At 37.4% G+C, this 23,641-nt stretch overlaps 1 protein-coding gene across 1 annotated transcript in view; it reads right to left on the bottom strand.

Annotated features, from left to right (window-relative positions):
- SPIRE1 (spire type actin nucleation factor 1) overlaps window positions 1-23,641 on the bottom strand; it is a 213,812-nt gene that overhangs the window by 34,940 nt on the left and 155,231 nt on the right. Inside the window, exons 8-9 of the mRNA XM_034642187.1 lie at window positions 13,812-13,898; window positions 13,022-13,151 (exon numbers count right to left, since the gene is read on the bottom strand). Of these exons, the coding sequence (XP_034498078.1) occupies window positions 13,022-13,151; window positions 13,812-13,898 (217 nt within the window). The remainder of the gene's footprint in view (window positions 1-13,021; window positions 13,152-13,811; window positions 13,899-23,641) is intronic.

Below are 23,641 nucleotides of genomic sequence, written 5' to 3'. Positions count from 1 at the left end.
AGATGCTAGATATGGCTTTAGAAGTCACATACCTCAGAGTCAGAATCTAAAATGCATAACGGTGATATTGAATACTTTATGTAATAACTTTACATATGTTAGATTCACCCAACTGCTGCCTTATTTGGTTGCAGGAAATATGACTGTGATACAGATTACATATTTATTATTTGCATTGCAAAAATAAATTACACTTACCTTAATTAACGTTGAATGGATTAAGATTTTCCACTAAGCATTAATATTTCTAAGACATACCTAAGCAGCAGAATATACTTCATTATGTCTTATTCTATACTTAAGTTCAGAGGCATTATCTATACTACATATTTAAATATTTACTCCTTAGTGTGTTAATTTCCCAACTTAGAGAAGAACTGTATTCCAATCTTTGCAATTAGGTTAAAAGAATGGATCAATTTTTTTCCGTTTATTATTTGGGATATTTTAATTGATTGGTCAAAATGCAACAATGAAAACATAAAAGTAGCTAGCACAAGAAATTGAGAATGAAGCATGAGGAAATCATGAAGTGCACTTAAAATAGCAAATGATAAGCAGCTGAAAGCAAATACATTTTTTTGCTACTCTTTTACATCATGGAGGTTATGAGCTTCCTTCCCAAATCAGAAGCCACCATATAACCTATAAGAACACGAAATATACTTATATATAATGTGTGTGTGGGCATGCAAACTGTCCAGATCAGCTACCCGTGCTTCATTTATGTGAGCCAATAGTCAATGTGTTCAGACAGCCAGCCACTCCCTTGTAGTCCAGCTGATGGAAACATCTCCAGAAAAAGAAACACAGTCTCTAGAATATATACTGCCAAGTTTTGGAGATTATCAGTAACAAGTATGTACCAAAACATTTCTGAGTTTATTTCCCAGACTATTTTTATAAGGTTTTTCTTTTTCTTTTCTTTTCTTTTTTTTTTTTTTACAACATTTACTCTCCAAATGGTTGATAAAATAAAAATTTTCAAATGAATAAAGAAAATAGAAAAAGCTCTTCGGTGGTCAGTCAAAAGTAGTAAGTGAAGATTGTAAAATATTTATCCAAGTTTTTTATTTTTTATTTACTTATTTTTTTTTAAGATTTTATTTATTCGACAGAGATAGAGACAGCCAGCGAGAAAGGGAATACAAGCAGGGGGAGTGGGAGAGGAAGAAGCAGGCTCATAGCGGAGAAGCCTGATGTGGGGCTCGATCCCGTAACGCCGGGATCACGCCCTGAGCCAAGGGCAGACGCTTAACCGCTGTGCCACCAAGGCACCCCTATTATCCAAGTTTTTTAAAAGCACAAATGACAGTGATGCCCGAGACCTACAAATATAAACAGAAATTTAAAAACAGTTGGGAACTAATTTAGCAATTGGAAGGTGCTCAGTAAATATTCATAAACAGAATAGGATACAAGAACTCTTTGGCTCTTTAAATATGAATTTGTATATAAGCTATGCCAACAATTAGAGAGCATATGAAAGAAAACTCTGGAAGAAAATATTAGTGCCAGCATCTTATCTCATTTTACATTCAAAACGACAGCTTCCAGGGGAGCCTGGGTGGCTCAGTCAGTAAGCAAGTGCCTTAGGCTCAGGTTATGATCCCAGGGTCCTGGGATGGAGCCCCATATAGAGCCCCGCGTAGGGCTCCCGTGAGCCGGGAGCCTGCTTCTCCCTCTCCCTCTGCCACTCTCTCTGCTCGTGCTTGTGCGCACTCTCTCTCAAATAGATAAATAAAATCTTTAAAAAACAAACAAAAAAACAGCTTCCAAAATGAAAAATTCTAACTTGCAAAATATTTTATTTGGATTAAGTTGGCTTTGAAAATTCATGTATAAAAACTCAATTTAAAAAGGGGCTGATATTAGAGATCAAATTTAGTCATTAATGGTTATCTGTTTCACTATTAATCCCTGTCTATTTAACAGCAGGGATCTAAACTTGTACTACAAACACAGAACACATTAATTATACAGTTGATCCTTGAACAAAGCCAGGCAGGGGTTAGGGGTACAGACTTCCACCCCAGTCAAAAATCTGCAAATAACTTTTGACTCTCAAAAACTTAACTACTAATTAAGCCTACTGTTGACTGGAAACTTTACTGATAATATAAACAGTCAATTGACACATATTTTATATGTTATATGTATCACATATATGTGTGTGTGTGTATACATACATACATATATATATATATATATATATACACACACACACTGTATTCTTAGAATAAAGCTAGAGAAAAGAAAAAAATTTTAGAGAAAAGAAAATATTAAGAAAATCATAAGGAAGAGAAAATACATTCATAGTCCTATATGCACATTTACCGAAAGAAATATGTACACAGGCAGGTCAGGCCAGGCTGGAGGCAGCAGTGGGCCTGGTACCATGATGGTGATATTTTGCAGCCTGCAGCCACAATGGCCTGGGGATACAGTAGAGCTGCCCCATCTGTCTGCAAGTGCGGCCACACATGAGTGGGAGGGAAGGAGTCCATGCTTGGTACGGGGTGGCCCCAGGCCTGCAGCAGCCTGCACAGCCCCTAAGCCCTGTGCAGGGAGGACTAGGGAGCAGGGGTGATGGGTGTGTGGGCTCCCTGTGCAGCACCACCCTGCTCTCTGGGCACATTACCTGCTTTAGCTCAGCATCCTGTCCACCAGCCCTGGGTGTAGACCCTGACCATCCTGTCAGCAACAGGGGGCAACCTGCAGCCCTGTTCAGTCTTGGGTCCCTGGGGGCTGCTGACAACCTCAGCAGGCCTCCCTGGGCCTTCATGGGTCCTCGGAGGGCAGGAGGTTAGTTGCCTTCCATTTGGTCCAAAGAAGACTGGGATGGACAGTTGTACATAAATGTGTAGCTTTTGCTGTCAACTCTTAAATAAAAAAAACCTATTTCTGTAAGTGGACCTGAGCAGTTCAAACCCATGTTGTTCAGGGTCAACTGTATTTTACAACCAAAGCCATTAGAACATATCTGTATTTTTATAGTCTCAAATAGCACTCAGAATCATTAGTGACTAGGCTCTACCTAGAGGGAGCACTGGGACACCAAAGACAGCTCCTGCCTGTCAACTGAGGAGTGGTGGTCCTCTGAAGTAGCTGACAGCTTTGAGTCTAATTGCTTAAATAATTGAATGCTTTAGAAAATAAGTGTCAAAGCTTTGTTTCTCGAAATTTTTTTCTATTCCTTAAGGCAAAGTTCTGTTTTAGATTTCGACATTGCTGCTTTAGAAGAGTGTGGGTGAGGGGTGCCTGGATGGCTCAGTAGATTAAGCATCTGCCTTCAGCTCAGGTTATGAACCCAGGGTCCTGGGATCGAGTCCTGCACTGGGCTCCCTGCTCAGTGGGAAGCTTGCTTCTCCTATGCCCTTCCCCCTGACCGTGATTTCTCTGTCTCTCTCTCAAATAAATAAATAAGTTCTTAAAAAAAAAAAAAAAAGAAGAAGAAGAGTGTGGGTGAGAGACAGTGACCGTGAGGATGGGCAGTCAAATTCTATAACCACAGGGATGGCATAATGATTCTTCTATAATCCCTCATAGGCAACAGATTTATTACTGTTGTTTTAATTTTTTTTAAGGATATGGTTTTCAAATAAGCAGAATGTTTTATCTTACTGACCACAGCTTAGAAGAAGCCTTTCAATTTTCTTCTTTGACATGTTTGGACAAGCAGATGAATGAAATGTTTTCACAGAAACCACAAAACCACGTCAGGTGTGAAGTGCTTTTTTTTTTTTTTTTTACCTGACAAGTCAAAACTGTAAGACATGCTAAGTGGCCGCATTGCTGAAAAAAGAAAACAAACAATAAAAAGAAAATAATTCAGCTTTAGGAATATACAGGGATGATGAAAAAGGGAGGAGGATTCAAGATCTAGAATGGCACATTTCAGACTTAAAGGCAGAAGGCAGTGAATAAAAATCTGAAATACAACAAAACCATGAGTTTTAGTTTCAATTATATCACTAAGACTTGAAATGGAGTAACAACAAAAGAAAAAAAATAACTTTTTAAAGAACATGTTAAGAATGAAAGCATGATAAAGATACAAAACACTTTAAAGGAACATAGTATAGAATTCTGGCTTAAACATAACATGATTTTAGGGTACAAATTTTTTTAAATTTAAAAATAAATGTGTTCTTAAATAATTATTTCAGGATGAAAATCTGACCAAAATCTCTGCCCAAGGTGAAACACTTCATAAAAATTCTCCTTCAGGAACTAGCATCACAATGTGTCACTATACCGTCTATCGTAGGCAGTGTAAACTAGCAGTTGAAGAGAGGCCCCAGGAGCCAGAATGTCTGAGTTTGAATCTCAGCTCTGCCACTTACTAGCAGTGTGATTCTGGGAAAGTTACTTTGCCTCTCTGTGCTTCAGTTACTTACACTGTAAAATGGGAAGAATGGTACTTATCTCATGAGATTGCTGAAGATTAAATGACGCTACCGAAAAAAGGTGCTTGCACATAGCAAACAGTGCTTCACACACAAAAGCTCAATAAATATGATTTCTTAAGAATAAATTTATTTCCTATTGAAATAATTTGTCTTAAAATTTTTATTACATATGCTTAAAACCACTGAATTGTATACTTTATATGGGTGAATTTTATGGTAGATAAATTATGCCTCAATAAAGCTATTTTTTAAAAAAGCTTACTGCAAAGATTTGATTAATTTGGGTATTCACAACAGTGAGAATTAACTATTTTCACTGCAGCCCCAAACTCTTACCAGTACTATCTATTTTATGACCTAGGCTGAGGAAGGACAGGTACCTCTACCGTCAGAAGATGACAGAACCTTAGATCTATAGTGGGGATGGAGGCATAGGCATAATGGGCAGAATGTCTCCCCCGTTCATGTCTTCCAGGTAGACTGCCTATAGAGTTCTAACACCTAAATTTAATAGAATGTAAGTATCTCTCAATATGTTTTTTGGCAGATGTTTTTAAAGGAATAATTTATACTTACAATCCAAAATCTCAACACAGTATTAAAAAAAAAATGATGTGAAGGTAAAACATTGAGTTAGATCCCAAATGCAACTAGGCAAGATGCTGGAATCATATGCAGATGTTTTCAAAAGCACTTATGTCAACAAAGGAGATGTGTATCTTAAATGGGGCAAATAAAGCAACAATGTTGACAATCGCATTTATTATTGATGACCAGGAAATAATATTTTAAGTATTTCATTCTAGTAAATAAATTAGGATGTAACTTTTAAATAAGAATTTTACTGTGTTTTAGTTATCTCACAGAAAAGTAATTAGAATTTTATACTGATGAGAATAATCCTCCACTCACCATTCAAAAAACCCTACATTTCTTGTAGAAACACTTTCCTAGATATGTCTCCTCAGGCAAGGGAAACAAAAGCAAAAACAATCTAATGGGACTACACCAGAATAAAAAACTTTTGCACAATGAAGGAAACCATCAACAAAACTAAAAGGCAACCTACTGAATGGGAGAAGATACCTGCAAATGATATAACTAAGGGGTTAATATCTAAAATATATAAAAACTTATGTAACTCAACACCAAAACCCCCAAATAATATAATTAAAAATGGGCAGAGGACATGAATAGACATTTCTCCAGAGAAGACATCCAGATGACCAACAGACACATGAAAAGATGCTCACCATCACTTATCGTCAGGGAAATACAAATCAAACCCACAATAAGATATCACAATCCACCTGTTAGAATGGCTAAAAACAAAAATATAAGAAACAACAAATGTTGGCAAGGATGTGGAGAAAAAGGAGCCCTTGAGCACTGGTGGTGGGAATGTTAACTGGTGCAGCTACTGTAGAAAACTGTATGGAGGTTCTTCAAAAAATTAAAAACAGAATTACCATATGATCCAGTAATTCTACTACTGGGTATTTATCCAAAGAAAATGAAAACAGTAATTCAAAAAGATATATGCACGTCTATGTTTACTGCAGCATTATTTACAATTGCCAAGAAATGGAAGCAGCTCAAGTGTCCATCAACTGGACATCAAAGAAGATGTGGAATGGATAAAGAAGATGTAAAGAAGATGTTATATGTGTGTGTGTATGTGTGTGTGTGTGTTTATATATACACACACATCCATACAATGGAATATTGTTCAGCCATAAAAAAGAACGAAATCTTGCCATATGCAACAACATGGATGGACCTACAGGGTATGATGCTAAGTGCAATATGTTGGTTAGAGAAAGACAAATACCATGTGATTTCACTCATATTCGGAATTTAAGAAACTAAACAAACAAAGGAAAAAGAGACAAAGGAAAAAAGACCTGGTGGTTACCAGAGGGCAGGTGGGGGTGGGTGGGTAAAACAGGTGAAGGAGACTAAGAGTACATTTATCCTAATGAGCACTGAGAAATGTATAAAATTGCTGAATCATTATATTGTACACCTGAAATTAACTGTATTAACTTTATGTTAACTGTTTATTAACTCTACTTGAATAAAAAACCCACCTATTTAAAAAAGCCTGCATTTCTGTAAAAGGCATCTGAATTGGCAAGAAGAAGTCAAACTCTCATTCTTCACAGATGACGTGATACTCTATGTGGAAAACCCAAAAGACTCCCACCCCAAAATTGCTAGAACTCATACAGGAATTCAGCAAAGTTACAGGATATAAAATCAAAGCACAGAAATCAGCTGCATTTCTATACATTAACAATAAGACAGAAGAAAGAAAAATTAAGGATCCTATTTACAATTGCACCAAAACATATAAGATACCTAGGAATAAACCTAACCAAAGAGGCAAAGGATTTGTACTCAAAAAACTATAGACCACTTAATGAAAGAAATTGAGGAAGACAAAAAGAAATGGAAAAACGTTCCATGATCATGGATTAGAAGAACAAATGTTGTTAAAATGTCTATTCTACCTATAGCAATCTATACATTCGATGCAATCCCTATCAACATTTTTTCACAGAGCTGAAACAAATAATCCTAAAATCTGTATGGAGCCAGAAAAGACCCTGAATAGCCAAGGGAATGTTGAAAAATAAAACCAAAGCTGGTGGCATCACAATCCCGGACTTCAAGCTCTATTACAAAACTGTAATCATGAAGACAGTATGGTACTGGCACAAAAACAGACACAAAGATCAATGGAACAGAATAGGGAACTCAGAAATGGACCCTCAACTCTATGGTCAACTAATCTTCGACAAAGCAGGAAAGAATATCCAATGGAAAAAAGACAGTGTCTTCAACAAATGGTGTTGGGATAACTGGACAGCCACATGCAGAAGAATAAAACTGGACCATTTCCTTACACCATACAGAAAAACAGACTCAAAATGGATGAAGAGTTAAATGTGAGACAGGAAACCATCAAAATCCTAGAGAAGAACACAGGGAGCAATCTCTGTGACTTTGTTCACAGCAACTTCTTGCCAGACATGTCTCCAAAGGCAAGGGAAACAAAGGCAAAAATGAATTACTGGGACTTCATCAAGATAAAAAGCTTTTGCATGGCAAAGGAAATAGTGACAAAACCAAAAGACAACCAACAGAATGGGAGAAGATACCTGCAAATGTCTTATCAGATAAAGGGCCAGGATCCAACATCTATAAAGAACTTATCAAACTCAGCACCCAAAGAACAAATAATCCAATTAGGCAGGGTGCCTGGGTGGCTCAGTCCGTTAAGCGCCTGCCTAGGGCTCGGGTCATGATCTCAGGGGAGTCTGCTTCTCCCTTTCCCTCTGTCCCTCCCCCCTGCTCATGCACACTCTCTCTCTCAAATAAATAAAATCTTAAAAAAAAAATCCAACCAGGAAATGGACAGAAGATATGAACAGACATTTCTCCAAAGAGCATACAAATGGCCAATAGACACCTGAAAAATGCTCAACATCACTTGGCATCAGGGAAATACAAATCAAGACCACAATGAGATACCACCTCATGCCAGTCAGAATGTCTAAAATTAACAAGTCAGGAAATGACAGAGGATGGCAAGGATGTGGAGAAAGGGGAGCCCTCCTACACTGTTGGTGGGAATGCAAGCTGGTGCAGCCACTCTGGAAAATAGTACGGAGGTTCCTCAAAAAATTGAAAATAGAGCTACCCTACAATCCAGCAATTGCACTACTAGGTATTTACCCTAAAGATACAAATGTATTGATCCAAAGGGGCACCTGCACCCCAATGTTTATAGCAGCAAAATCCACAATAGCCAAGCTATGGAAAGAGCCCAGATGTCCACTGACAGATGAATGGGTAAAGAAGATGTGGTATGTATACACAATGGAATACTACTCCGCCATCAAAAAAAATGAAATCTTGCCATTTACAATGACGTGGATGGAACTAGAGGGTATTATGCTGAGCGAAATAAGCCAATCAGAGAAAGACAATTATCATATGATTTCACTCATACGTGGAATTTAAGAAACAAAACAGAGTAGCATAGGGGAAGGGAGGGAAAAATAAAACAAGATGAAATCAGAGAGGGAGCCAAACCATAAGAGACTCTTAATCATAGGAAACAAACAGGGCTGCTGGAGGGGGGTGGTGGAGGAATAGGGTAACTGGGTAACGAACATTAAGGAGGGCATGTAATGTAATGAGCGCTGGGTATTATATAAGACTGATGAATCACTGAACTCTACATCCGAAACTAATAATACACTATATGTTAATAAAAAAATCATACAAAAAACTTGAAGTTCAATAATCAAGATATTCTGGATGCAGAAATTAGATATTTCAAACAGAAAAGGATTTCATAATTTAGCTAAATATTCATTGAAGAAAAGAAATAAATGTTCTACCTCAAAATGCTAACTTTACAAAAGTGCTATAAATTTAATTTTTAATGTTTTTCTAAAGAAAAATCCAAACATTAATTATAATTGTTTATAATTATTTTTTAAGACTTCTAGGAAGGAATATTACAATTAACCCTTGTAGAAGTAAATATCCAGTTTCTGCTGTCCATAATCTGATTGATCTAATCATAGTATTTATATACACATTAGTGTGAGGTTTTCAAATAAATATCTGTGCATCATTAAAAAACCCCTGCATTTCTGAATTCAAATATTATCGACTTTAGATTTTTCTAATTATACATAGCAAATAAAAGACAACATATTCTCAAAGTACTTGCCACCCTTCTCTAGTATCCTCTCATTCTATTCTTCTCTGATACACAAATCTATCTTTTGAAATACAAATGACTACTACATAAGAAAGGGATGCAGTTATTTCTTGGAAGATGAGGTTTGGATCTTTTCCAAGCTCTATGTATCACAAAGAGGAGAGAAATCAAGCATAATAGCAATTAAGAAGTTAACAGAAAAGATGCTTTTTAAAGGTACAATTTATATATATATATTTTAAAGATTTTATTTATTTATTCAACAGAGAGAGAGAAGGCCAGCGAGAGAGGGAACACAAGCAGGGGGAGTGGGAGAGGAAGAAGCAGGCTCATAGCAGAGGAGCCTGATGTGGGGCTCGATCCCATAATGCCAGGATCACGCCCTGAGCCGAAGGCAGATGCTTAACCGCTGTGCCACCCAGGCGCCCCTACACTTTATATTTAAAACCCAAAGTCCCAATTCAGTATATGTTAGGAAAAAGAAAACGATTAGACATGAACAAAGACTGATGCACAAGAACAGTACTTTCAGAATTAACAGGAAAAAGAAATGGAGAGTCTGTCAAACAATAGGGAAATAAAACACACTTTAGCCATATATCAGGATACGAGGGCCTTACGAGTGCTCTTTAATGACATGGGAAGATGTTCACATCACACACAATGTTAAGTGAAGAGAACAGAATACTGTGCGTACAGTTCTTGTCTCCATCTCATACTGCACAGTAGATTCACAGTGGATGCTTCTGGGTGTTGAAACAATGGGGAACATTTCTTCTTTAAACATTTATGCATTTCCCCAATTTCTATAGTGGGATTCTGCTCACAATTTCATGGAAGGGAAAGGTTATAAAAATATGTAGAAAACTTCTCAAGTTCAGTCTGCCAACCTCATCCTAATCAAACTCCCCAAAGAAAAATTTATGGTAAGAACCAACGTAGATCTGCAGAAATGAACCCAAATCCCTTACTTTCCAGTAAGATTCAAGATCAGTTTGAATGCAGAATTCTAGAAGTAAGACTCACAGAATGAACAATCACTTTCTATAACAGCTCAATTCTGGTTGTTGTGAAACACCATTCATAAGGTTAAAATAAAAAATAAAATAATAAGATGTGCTCGCAACGTAAAATTGATATTTAATTATTTTTTAAGGTTTTATTTATTTGAGCATGTGTGAGAGAGAGAGAGAGCCAGTACGAGTGGGGGAGGGAGCAGAGGGAGAGAATATCCAAGCAGATTCCCGTGCTGGGCCCTGAGCCTGACACGGGGCTCCATCCTAGGAGCCATGAGATCAGGACCAAGAGTCGGTCACTTAACCAACTGAGCCACACAGGCACCCCTGATATTTAATTATTCTGAAGTAGGTTTCCTGTTATTTAGCATCGAATTTGTTTAAAATGAAATAGAAGAATATGTATGTGACAAAGGCCTGCAGCGACCCTTTCAAGCAGTGAGGGTGTCCCCTTGACACTTACAGGGACTGCTAGATGGCCTCACTAACGCCTTCTGATTGGCTGCTGTTAATGGTCTTGCAGCATGAACATACATGACACTCTGGAGTCCTTCTTCTGTAAGCATTTGCGGACAGGCGTTATGCCTTGTTCATCTCTGCACCCCAGGAGATGACATGGTTGTTTAATAGAAAGTAAAGGTTCAAAAACTATCAGAAAAGTGGAGGAACTATATGTCAAATATCATCCACATTGTACAAGAACATCTTGTTCCTTTCTCTTTTCTATAGGTACTTCAACTGACGCTAACGGTCCCTCAGCCTAATTCCTGTAAATCATGAAGCTTACTTTTCTCACGGTAAAATATTTGTTTTGCCTCATAGTTTTGTTGAAATCTTTTCTTTTACCCCCATTTTTTCTTCTCAAGGTACACCAATTTAAAAAAATCCAGTCTTAGGCTAGCATCCCATAATACCACTTCCTTATTTTTCCACAGTGGTTCTTACTCTTAGAGGCTGTGTACTCTTTAGGAAACCGAGGAAAGCTAGGGACCCTCTCTCCAGAAAAATGCACATACATACACTTTGTGAAATAAGCACACGTTTTGTATTTCAGGGGATTCACAGACTCTCGTCAGACCCATTTGAGGACATCAGGATAAGTATTCTTGGTGCATATGGCTGCTGCTTCTTCTTCTTCTTTTTTTTTTTTTTTAAAGATTTTATTTATTTATTTGACAGAGAGAGACAGCGAGAGAGGGAACACGAGCAAGGGGAGTGTGAGAGGGAGAAGCAGGCTTCCCGCCGAGCAGGGAGCCCGATGCGTGGCTCGATCCCAGGACCCTGGGATCATGACCTCAGCCGAAGGCAGACGCTTAACGGCTGAGCCACCCAGGCGCCCCAGTGCACATGGCTTTTACGTTTTAGTTCATTATTATACAAATGCTTATATGGATTTGTCACTTAGCATGCTTTAAACATTATTTTTAAGAGACAACACTTGCTGCCATAAAAATTAGACAGGGATAAATTGATACAACCTTTATTCACTCAGTAGCTTTGTAACTGAAAGTACATTCAATTACTTCAGCACCTATGGGAGCACTTCTACGACAATGAACAAGACAGATGTGGGCCTTGCTGGCAAGAAGGTCACAAGGTAAAAGAAGGGCTGAGAGTCTAACAAAAGGATACGACTGAAGAGTTCGAGGTTGGAAGCAGGGACAGCAGTCAAAGCTGATGTGATAAACTAGACAAGAGAAAATGACAGGCTGGGTTAGGATGGTGTTGGGCTAAAAAGGGGGAAACGAACAAGATCCAGAATAAGAAACATCAACAGGGCTTGGCTGTTAGGTAGGAGTCAGAGATGATGCAGAGTTCTGCTTGAGCACACTGACGGGGAAATAGGAGAAGATGGGTTGGGAGAAAACAGATGGGTTCCCCTGTCCCACTGTAGGCCCTAGCTAGCAGACGGCTGGATGAACGGGTGTGAGCTCAGAGAGATCCGTGCACAGATGGGAGCTTTTGTAGCCAGAACAAAAACCATGGAAAAGGGTGTAGTTGCTCAGAGAGAGGTGAGCCCAGGACAGAAATCTAAAGGACCAAGGAGAGTCTAAAAGAGGCAGGAAAAGAGATCAGAGGAGAAAACTAGGAGAGTGTGGTTCCCTCCCTGTTCAGATGCCACTATCATCTATTTTTCTAAAGGAAGTTTCTCTGAATTCTTTGGGCATCTTTAATCTTATAAATAGGTGGAGAGCTGTATAGACAAAAATGTTTACATATGTTTTATAATATGGTCTTGCTATAAATCAAAATCACTGTGTGTTTATAGTACACATTTAAAAACAAATAAACATAAAGGAAGCTTGGGAATAAGTTAAGTGATATCAGGTAACAATCGATGCTTTCATCACATAACACTGTATCTTTAAACCCATAATTAAGACAACAGAAATGTGAAGTAAAACTATGTATCATATTTCTAAAACATAATAGCTTTGTATATGTATTACGGTTTATGAAGTATTTTGACCACAATCCTATTTAATTCTTACATAAAAGCCATAATTAAAGCGCAGAGGAATTTTTATCCCCCTTCTGCCAATGAAGAAATCAACACTCAGAGAGGTAAAGAGACTCTCCTAAAGCTACAGTCTAGAGAATGGCAGAGCAGTTCCCACTAAGACATGACGCTCCCATGTAGCTCAGGATCCTATGGGGAAAGAATTTCCTATTCTGTGAATTTCAAGTATAAACTTCAAGTAAGTCCGTGTATGTCAGAGAGAGAGAGAGAGGAACAAACACTGCTTTTACTTTGCACCGTTATGCCACTACTTTTCACCGGGCTGGTTGTACACAGACACTACTTCAAATGGCTGAGGCTAGACCAGCGGTGCAGCAAGCAGCCAACTCACCTAACCTGCTGCGTCTCATCTCCTCCGGTGAGACAGGCCGCAGCTTTCTTTCTGCTTTGATTTCTTCTAATATTCTTTCATGGAGGCTCCGTGGCCGTGGTGGGGTGGGTTTCAGTTTTCTGGCTGAGACCTTGGGGAAAAAAAAAGTAATGGCTATAGACTTCAGTAGTTGTCCTTAAATAATTCTTACTGAAGTCCATTCCTATAGTACAGTATTATGCAATTGTATTTTATTGATTGCAACACTGTCTAATAAAAGACTAAGCAATAGGGAGATCACTGGATTTCACAGTAACTTGGTCATATGTGCTCATCCAATTGTAAGGAGTCAGTTTTGCTGAAGTTATAATTATGTTCACAATATGCTACCATGATAGGCAATCAACTGAAATGTAACCTATACTTTATCTATTACTATTACTGTTTTTAAAAGTAACATTTTTGAGGAAATCATCACAACCTTCTTGGATTACTATCGTTGTCTTCTTTCTATGATTGAAGAAATAAACGCTCAGAGAGGCTGATTGATTTGTTTAGGGACACGTGGCTACTGAACTGCACCGTAACTCAGGTTGTTTTGAGTTAAAACATCCTATGACGGCCTTGTATTGAGTAATTTTCAGTATTTTTTCTGTGACTGAAGAATATAACTTACAGTTAGGCTTTATCATTCTGAGAACAAAAGATGTGTGTGAAAACTACCAAGAGAGCTGAGTTCCAGAGACCACGTCCTAGAGGAGAGCCCATTGCTACGTGACCTCCAACCAAGGGGAACACTCAGATCACATACCGGATTCAAAGGGGGTCTTGATCTGATGAAGTCCAGGATGATTTCATGAGCACTTTTTTTTAACCGAGGGGGAATATCACCGTTGACCTGAAAGGAGACCACAAGTACAAGATTCATATGGCTATAGAATTATCATTATAAGTTTCTGGGTACAGCTGATACCTCAAAATTACTGAAAGTGCACTCTGGCTCTACCAAAGACGTGTTTACAATCAATAAAATGGAAAATAAATAGCTGAGTGATTCAGAGCAAAAAATAACCATGTAGAATTGAAGAAAATACAAGTTCATAAAGTGAATCACTAGTTCTACCGTTTGGGGAAAAAATATACTAGATTCATCCTTTCCTACAAAAAGTTTCTAAAATTATGAATGTGAATGGAATAAATAATACTATGCTTATTAATAATTTTATAACTTATAAAGCCTTCTACTTCTTACTTTCATCCTAGGTAACAGCAAGGACTGGTGATATGAGTCACATTCTGTAGATAAAACTCAGGCTCATGTCAAGGAGGGTCTCTGCTACATTCACACAATTAGTAAGTTCAAGAGTTTTGGTAGAGACCTCATCTGTCTCTGACTCCTGCTCTAATGTACTCACTTTTTATAGCAATTTGTTATAAAAAGAAAACTTTAAAAGCAATTTAAGAAAACCCCAGAAACCCACAAAAAAATAACAACCTAAACTCACATTCTGACCACCCCACAATGCACAGTTGGGACCATTTTGTCTTATTTACTTCCTAGTCTTAATATGAAAAAAACAGAAGCTGCTGGCATTTTCTGTCATGCTCCTCATGAAAGATGGATGAAAAAAGAAATGTTAACAAGTTATAAATTTTTAAAAATGATAAATACCTAATACTTTTCAAAATCCAGAAAATTAGCATATTATTTTTATTAATGCACTGCCTGAAGAATCTACTTCTCCCCTCTACTTTGGAGACCTACTATTTGATTACCCCATCATATTCTAATAACTTTATAATATCAATTTTTTTGGAGAGAAGAAAAAAAGATAATTTGGTTATTCCTCTTGCATTGATGGGTGATTTTTTTTTTTATTTTGATAGGTTAGAAATGTTTATGCTTCACAACTTGTTATTGGAAATGTCACTTACATTTTAGAATTATTGTAAAATTTGGTAAAATCTTTTTCAAGTTTTTTTTAAGATTTATTTATTTGAGAGAGACAGTGGGAGCACGAGGGGGAGGGAGAGGCAGAGGGAGAAGCAGACTCGAGCTGAGCAAGGAGTCTCATGCAGGGCTTGATCAAAGGACCCTGAGACAATGAGCTGACTGAGCCACCCAGACGCCCCTCAGGTATTTTGGTAAGACTGTAAGATTTCAGGGTGTGGACAGTTTTCTTGTGTACTCACCAACCTTAAATATTACTTTAATTGTGCACAAGTCATTAATCAGTTGGTTATTCCTCACTGCAGCTGTATGAGTTTTGATTTTTTTGTCCATGTTGCTATTTTGTGTCTGCTGACAAATAACGTTAAATATATATATATAGACATATATAAATATATATATATATTTAGACATATATATATATATATATTTTTTTTTTTAAAAGGACCTGAACTGCCATTCCCAAGCCCAGTCTGCTCCCCAAATGAGACCCCTCTGAGTTCAGGGTGTGTGACAAGCCTGCTGTGACCCACACAGCACCCACTCTCTTCTTCCCTGGGCCACACCGTCCACCCCTGAATGAAGCCAGGATGGCCCATGGAACGATCTGAGAGTAAAAGCTGCTTGAACTGCTAGTACTTGGCTTAAGGAGGGCATGGCTGCTAGCAGACGAACTGGAGGTCTAACATGACATGACAACCCCCTACTATGGATTTGGTGTTACATAAGATTAAAAAAAAAAATCCTTATTGTATGGAACAACTTAATCAGACTTTCCTATTATTTTCAACTCTACTCCTGAACAGGATAATACATATCTTTCTAGCCATTTTTCATACGATTTTACTTCAATGTTTACTTTCCATCACAACAGCAGTGTTTAGGGAATTGGTTTAAATAAGATCAGGGTTGTAAATTCCGTTCCCCAGACAAGCAGTTCAGTTTCCATGCTAGTCAGAAACTGTACCCCGGACCCCCATTACAAAATGTGTCAGTGCTCATGAGGTAGATGGCAGAACAGTATGGATGTGAGTCAGTGAAAGTCCTTACCAGGAGGAAAAAAAGTAACTTTGTGCTAATACCATTCTGCCGCTGACTCAGTGAAATTATTTTCCTCTAAATACAGAACACATACTGAAACAAGCTCTCTGAGCTGCAATGATAAATGATTCCTAGACGAACACAAGTAGCAGAGCCACAAGTAAGTAAGACATTTATACAACTTGATCTCGTTTGAGGCACAATGCCTTAACTTCTAAATGAAAGATCTACATCTTCGTTTTTTAAAAGGTGAGTTATTTGAAGCTATTTGTTAGAATTAAAGCATTTTACTCAAACATTTTGAAAAAAGTCAATTGAAATGTTTTATACGTCTGTAACTTAATATTCTGAATAATATCCAATATGGCTAAGCCACCAATTCCCAACATCAGCACAACTGTACCGAAAACAGAGGATTACTATGGTATGGTTATATAGTTTAAACCTGAGGATTAAATTAAAAACATCTCAGCATAGTGCTTCAGGTACAGAGAGACCATGTTTGAAAACTCTTTGTGTTTACTCTTTATAAAAATATTCGTTTTTAAAATTAGAAAGTGGCGTTATACTGATACGAATAAAAAAACTTTTTAACACCCAGTTTTTGAAGATTTAATGAGTAGTTGAATTTCTGCTCTCATTTATCAGGTACATTCATATAAAGTAAGGAATTAATAAGAATTTTAGCTTTTTAGACTGAAAACTTGAAAACTCCCCACGTGAACTTGCTCACAATGGAACCTTGCACAGGGGCTCAGTATACACTCAAGTGAACTGCATAGATTTAGCCAGAGAACGACATGAAAAGGAAAACAACAGTGGCTACCACGAAGCAGAAGCATCTAGCCATTTGTCTTCATTTCCTACCACAACCTCCAAGTTCAAAAAACGTATTATTTATAGCTAAATAGATTAAATGGTAAGCAGATGCATCACTGATAATTATTATAAAGAACACATTAAAATCAACTGTCATTCTGAAGCTCACAGAACTCTCAACAAACAAAAAGCTTAAATAACTTGAGCCTTGAAAAAACTTTTTTTTTCTATTTTTGTCTTAAGTAATACAGAACCACTTAATGATGATGTAAGATCACAACTAAAAGTGTACAAAGCTGATCTATAGTTTATGGATTAATATTGGGGCCCAATCAGATTTCTTTTTTTCCCTCAGCCTTACTGAGGCTGAATTGACAAAGAAAAATTATGCATATTTAAAGTATACAGCATGGGGGCACCTGGGTGGCACAGCGGTTAAGCGTCTGCCTTCAGCTCAGGGCGTGATCCCGGCGTTATGGGATCGAGCCCCACATCAGGCTCCTCTGCTATGAGCCTGCTTCTTCCTCTCCCATTCCTCCTGCTTGTGTTCCCTCTCTCGCTGGCTGTCTCTATCTCTGTCAAATAAATAAATAAAATCTTTAAAAAAAAAAAAATAAAGTATACAGCATGATTGTCTGATATGTGTACATGCATTGTGAAATGCTTAACACACCAAGCTAATTCACACATCCATCACCTCACACAGTTACTGTTTTCTTTTTTTGGGGGGGTTACTTAAGATGTATGCGCTCAGCATATTTCGAGTACACAATACAGTATTATTAACTACAGTCACCATGCTGAGTCCCCAGAATTTACTTATTCATCTTATAATTGAAACATGTGACCTTTGACCAACATTTAATCAACATCTCTCCAGTTCCCCCATCCCTGAGCCCCCGGAAACCTACTGTTCTACTCTCAGCTTCCATGAGTTTGACTTCTTAAAGTTCACCATACAAGTGAGATCATACAGTATTTGTCTTCGTGTGCCCAGCTTATTTCACCTCGCATGATGTCCTCCAGGTTCATCCATGTTGTTGGAAATGGCAGGATTTTCTTCTGTTTTATGACTGAATACTATTCCACTGTAGATGCATACACGTTTTCTTTATCCATTCATCTGTTGACATTTAAGCTGTTTCCATAACTTGGCTACTGTGAATAATGCCGCAATACACATGGGAGTGCAGATATCTCTTTGAGATCCTGATTTCATTTCCTTGAGGTGATGACCTAGTCTGTGTCTAATATTTTAGCCTCTCCTCTTTCCACGTTTCAGTACTGAAGTGGGAAACATACTCTATATCCAGTCTCCACCTCATATGGGCTTTATTTTATCATCAGACTATTCAGCAGTGTTTCTCTGTGCTCTGAGCTTCTTAGAAAACTCAGTAAAAATCCTTTTTCTCCCCCTTCTTAAAATTTTATAGAAAACAGTTTGTCTCATTTTATAAAACCAGTATCTGTATATATGTATCCATATACATACAGAAGTACATGTAACATGCCCCAAATGCTATTGAGTTGATGGCAGAATGGAGATTCACAGTTACCCTATTTCCAGAGTCACTGCTCTTAAGCATCATACATATTGTCTAAAACACTTTAAAAAGATGTTTGATCTTACTCATTAAGAAATGGAAATTAAATGAGATCAGACCTATAAAACTGGTAGATAAAAGTCTGAGAGTGTAACACAGTATTAGTGAAGAATACAGAAAAGGCATTCCTACACACTTATAAAAGGAATGCCTTTTTCTGAATTAAAAAAATATAAGAATGGAATCCTATGAAGGGCTTTTTGTGGGTTTGGCTTTTATTGCTCACCATTATGTCTCAGGGATTCAATTACATTGCAGCATGTAGGAGAAATTAATTTCGTTGCTCTTATTCCATTTATTTGTTCACAATTTACTTATTTCACTGTTGGTGGACACTAGGTTACTTCCATATTATGGGACAACAAAAATGTTAGTTAGTATATTCTTGGATAAGTCTTCTGGTGCACAATGTACACACCCATCCTTTTTAAAGAAATCTCTGCCTACCTCAAGGTCAAAAAGATGTTCTGCTATGTTACCTGTTTGAAGTTTTATTGGTTTATGGTTGGAAGAGGTCACTGAGAGGACATGACCACTGGCTGGACCTGGGCAACTGAAGGCTCCTTACCCCCACACCCTGTCTTTGGAATGTACATTCCATAACTGTTCCCGTACTAAGAGTTGCTACTATGAGCCACGCTTTTCTGTTTTTTTGTTTTGTTTTGTTTTTTGCTATCTATAATGTTCTGCTATAAAGTGGACACTTAAAAAAAATATATTGTAAGAACTCTGGATTTTGATTTCTCCTTGCAGGGGATGGGTATTGTTGTTTATTTGCTTAGTGACTTGTTTACACTAATTCTGTTAAGTCTACTTCCCCAGCCACATGTAGGCTCTAATGTCTCTGCTCAATATTTTTTCTTTTTAAAATTCGTGTTTTTATTTTTAAGCTTGGCTTTCTAGGAGATGCCCCTGGGTCAGCCACGTACTTAGCGATCAGCCAGTGATAGGTCAGAAGTAGTAATAAACACAGTGATGCCAGTAAGGCTCCCTTCCTCTGTCACAGGAGTTAAATGTCTGCCCAGCTTTTACTTTCTGCATTCACAAGACCTCTCTATTTGGCCAGGGACAAATAGCTCACCTCTTTAGTCTCTCCCAAGTGGGCCCAGCATGAGCACAACCTTTGAGACCCGCAGGAGTAAGTGGGATCTTACCCAACTTTGGCTGTCTTGTTTCCTAGGTTACTTTGTTCAATTTCTGAGTGGTCTCAGACACTACTGAGGCCACAGTCTAGCCTCCTTAGCTCTCCCGATTGTCACCAAGCTCTCTACTGCTTTTGATAATGGCTCTGGGTGTGGACCTACTGTTCCAAATAAAGCCGTTCAATTCTGGTCAGCTGGGCAGAACTTCCAAGATATGAAGCTGGCACCAAATGCAGTGGAATGGAAGCCATCTCTGCCTAAAATGCCAGACTCCCACTGGTCTTCCTTATATTTTAACATTTCAAGTAAATGAAAGGATTCTTGCCATTAAGCACACGAACTGAATCCTCAAGTGACTTTTTTCATGAGACAGCATCTATCTGTAAATATCATGAAATGCTGCTACTCGTAGCTGTCATAATCCAAAAACTTATTCAGCTTTTTGTCAAAAGAAACCACCATCCAAAGATGAAACTACGTGGTTAAAACTTGAATCTTCCTCTACACACACAGGAAAAAGAGTAGCCTGATAATGAATGCATAACTGTGGAACTCAAACAATAAGTGTGGTATGCAGAAAGGAATATATTGTAGTACTGAAGTCTATTTCTTTTAGAGAGCAGATGCCAATTTTGGGGGTAAATTTGCTTACTGAAGTATAAGGTATACGTGGTAAAGTGCAGAAATCATAATTATATGAAAATGAATATAACCGATTGAACTATCACCCAGCTCAAAATATAGAATACTAGCAGCTCTCCAGTGCCTTCTCCTAGTTGTTACCCCACCTCTACCTGTGATAAACACTATTCTGATTTTGATCACCATAGATAAGCTTTGCTAGCCCAAGTCACTCATTTACATTTACCTGCTCTGTACATAAAAACATCTGAGTTTGCTGTTATATCCCAGGCTGAAGCCTGGAAAAACCAGATTACATTCATAATATACTAGAAGGATGTCAAAGAGAATCACACGCAATATTCTCATATTCATATAAAATACTCACAACTAAGAAACTTATTTCATTCGACTTGAGAGATCTGGTCAATAGGACCAAAAATCATTCCCTATATTTACAGTTAAGTTGCATTTTTGCTTTTCAATTGTCCCAAATCCTTAAGCATAAAAATTATTTTTAGTATCCATGATAATAACATAAAAACATACAGTTTAAGATATTAAATCATACTAAAAACTATTTTTACTGCCACCCACTACAGCCTCCCCTTAAGCAATGTTTTGGAAATGGAAAACATTAAAAACATTTTTACTTATTTATTTGAGAGAGAGAGAGAAAGAGCACATGTGCCCAGGGCGGGGGGGCAAGGGGCGGAGGGGGAGGGGAAGGGACAAGCAGACTCCGTGCTGATCATGGAGCCCGACACAGGGCTCAATCCCATGACCCTGAGATCATGACCTGAACCAAAACCAAAAGTTGGATGCTTAACCGACTGAGGCACCCAGGAACCCTTGCAAAAACATTCTTATATACCAATTACATTTGTGCATTAATATTTGTTTAAAGCAGTAGAAATCCAATTTATGTTATTTACTGATTAATAGTTATATAACATTAATAGAGTTTCATAAAACATGTGGCCTGCCACATGCTCCCTGTACCACCAACAAACATACTTGAAAGAAAGGGTAAGAGAGTTTTCTTCAGAAACATGGGAAGTTACAATTTTTTTCATTAGGACTTCAAATATATATCCAATTTTCACACCACAAGGTAGTTTACAAGTGTTTTAGACAAGTTGCCAGTACCTACCAAAGGCCTTAAAGACAAGTATATTCACTGATCCAATAGTTCCATGGCCAGAATTTACACTAAGGAAATTAATGGAGTTTTTTATATAATACTAAGAAATGGTAAATCCACAACCACCTCATATTTGTTAGAATGGCTATTATCAAAAAGACAAGATATAACTGTTGGCAAGAATGTGAAGAAAGAGAAACCCTTGTGCACTGTCGGTGGGAATGTAAACTGGTGCAACCACTATGGAAAACAGTATGGAGGTTTCTCAAAACAATTAAAAACAGAAATAGCATATGATCCAGCAATTCCATTTCTGGGTACTTATCTGAAGGAAATGAAAACACTAACTTGAAAAGGTAGTTATACTCCATGTTCATGGCAACATGGTTTATAATAGCCAAGACATGGAAACAGCCTAAGTGTCCACTGACAGATGAATGGATAAAGAAAATGTGGTGCGTGCACACATGTCCACGTGTGCATGCACACACACATGCACCTGCACGCACACACACACACAGAGGAGTAGTATTCAGCCATTAAGAAGGAAATCTTGTCATTTGTGACAACATGGATGGACCTTGAGAGAATTATGTTAAGTGAAATAAGAGAAAAAGAAATACTACATAATCTCACTTATGCGGAATCTTAAAAACAAAACAAAACAAAACCCAAAACTATCCCCAAACTCATGGATACACAGAACAGATTTGCTGTTGCCAGAGGCAGAGGATGGAGGGTGGACAAAATGGATGAAGAAGGTCAGAAGATACAAACACCTAGTTACAAAATAATTATGTCTTGGGAATGTAGTATATAGCATGGTGACTGTAGTTAATAATACTGTATTATATATTTCAAAGTTGCTAAGAAAGTAAATCTGAAAAGTCGTCATCACAGGAAAAGTATTTGTAGCGATAAATGGTGACGTACGTTTTAACTAAACTTATTGTGGCGATCATTTTGCAATATATACAGATACAAATCATTGAGGTGTACATCTGAAACTAATATAATGTTATATGTCCATTACATCTCAGTAAAAAAAAGGGTAAATCTCAACACAGGAGATTAATTAAATAAATTTTGGTTGTCTACTCAATAGGCTACTTTGAGCCATTAAAAATGATGTAGAATGGAATATAATAAAACTGTAAAAAACAATGAGAAGCCTTTTAAAAAATATTTGAATTTAGAACCAGGAAAATGTATTACATATTCAAAACTAAATTATTAACAAATTTTTAATGATTTAAGAATTGTATTTTGTGATATGAAACAAAGTCTACAGGGTATTAAGCAGGGGGAAAGAGTTCCAATACAATATGTACCCTTTAACCTCATTTTGTATTTATAAATTATACAACATCACAGAAAACTCTTGGAATCAAATTACTACAAAATGGTAGAAGTAGTCTTAGAGTGGAGAAATTATGTGATTTAATGTGATTTTTTCCCTGTTATCCATATTTTCTAATTTTTCTATAATGAGCATGTCTGTCTTCAAAATAAAATGAAAAGTTAAGGGTGCCTGGGTGACTCAGTTTGTTAAGCATATGACTCTTGATTTTGGCTCAGCTCATGATTTCATGGTTGTGAGATTGAGCCTTGTGTTGGGCTCCACACTCAGTGCAGAGTCTGCTTGGAATTCTCTCTCCCTCTGCCCCTCCCTCCACTCGTGCACATAGGAGCGCACTCTCTCTCCTCTAAATAAGAATTAGTAAAAAAATAAATGAAAATTTAAAAAAAGAAGAAGTTAAAAAGAAACTTAAAGTGATGAGTGAAAATGGAAGAGTAGGGAACGCCAGTGTCGTGTCCTCCACAAAAACAACTAATAAGGTAGCAAAAACTGTCAAACTTTACAAAATTAGTTTACAAAGGCATAAAACAAACAACTCAGAACAAGCTGCAATAATAAGCTTCCCAAGGGTGAGGAGAATCTGGTTTTGAGTTGCCACATTACAGGTATTCAAAATCCAGGTTTCAATAAAAAGTATGAGGTATGCAAAAGAACAAAAACTACGGCTTGTTCTTAGGAAAAAAAGAGGAAATTCATAGAAACTTCCCCAAGGAAGCAGAGAATTGGACTTATTTGACAAAGACTTTAAATGGACTATCTTAAATATGCTCAAAGAGTAAAGGCAAACTACAGACAAGAACTAAAGGAAATCAGGACAGTGTCTCACCAAATAGAGAATATTAATACAGAAACAAATTATAAAAATAAACCAAACAGAAATTCTAGAGCTGAAAGTACAATAAATGAAATTTAAAAATCCACAAGAGGGATTCAACAGCAGATTTTAAACAGACAACAAA

This window comes from Ailuropoda melanoleuca, chromosome 14, assembly GCF_002007445.2.
Source record: "Ailuropoda melanoleuca isolate Jingjing chromosome 14, ASM200744v2, whole genome shotgun sequence".
NCBI classification, from domain to species: Eukaryota; Metazoa; Chordata; class Mammalia; order Carnivora; family Ursidae; genus Ailuropoda; species Ailuropoda melanoleuca.
The sequence above is the reverse complement of the archived record's forward strand: the minus strand, read 5'-3'. Positions and strand labels throughout refer to the sequence as shown.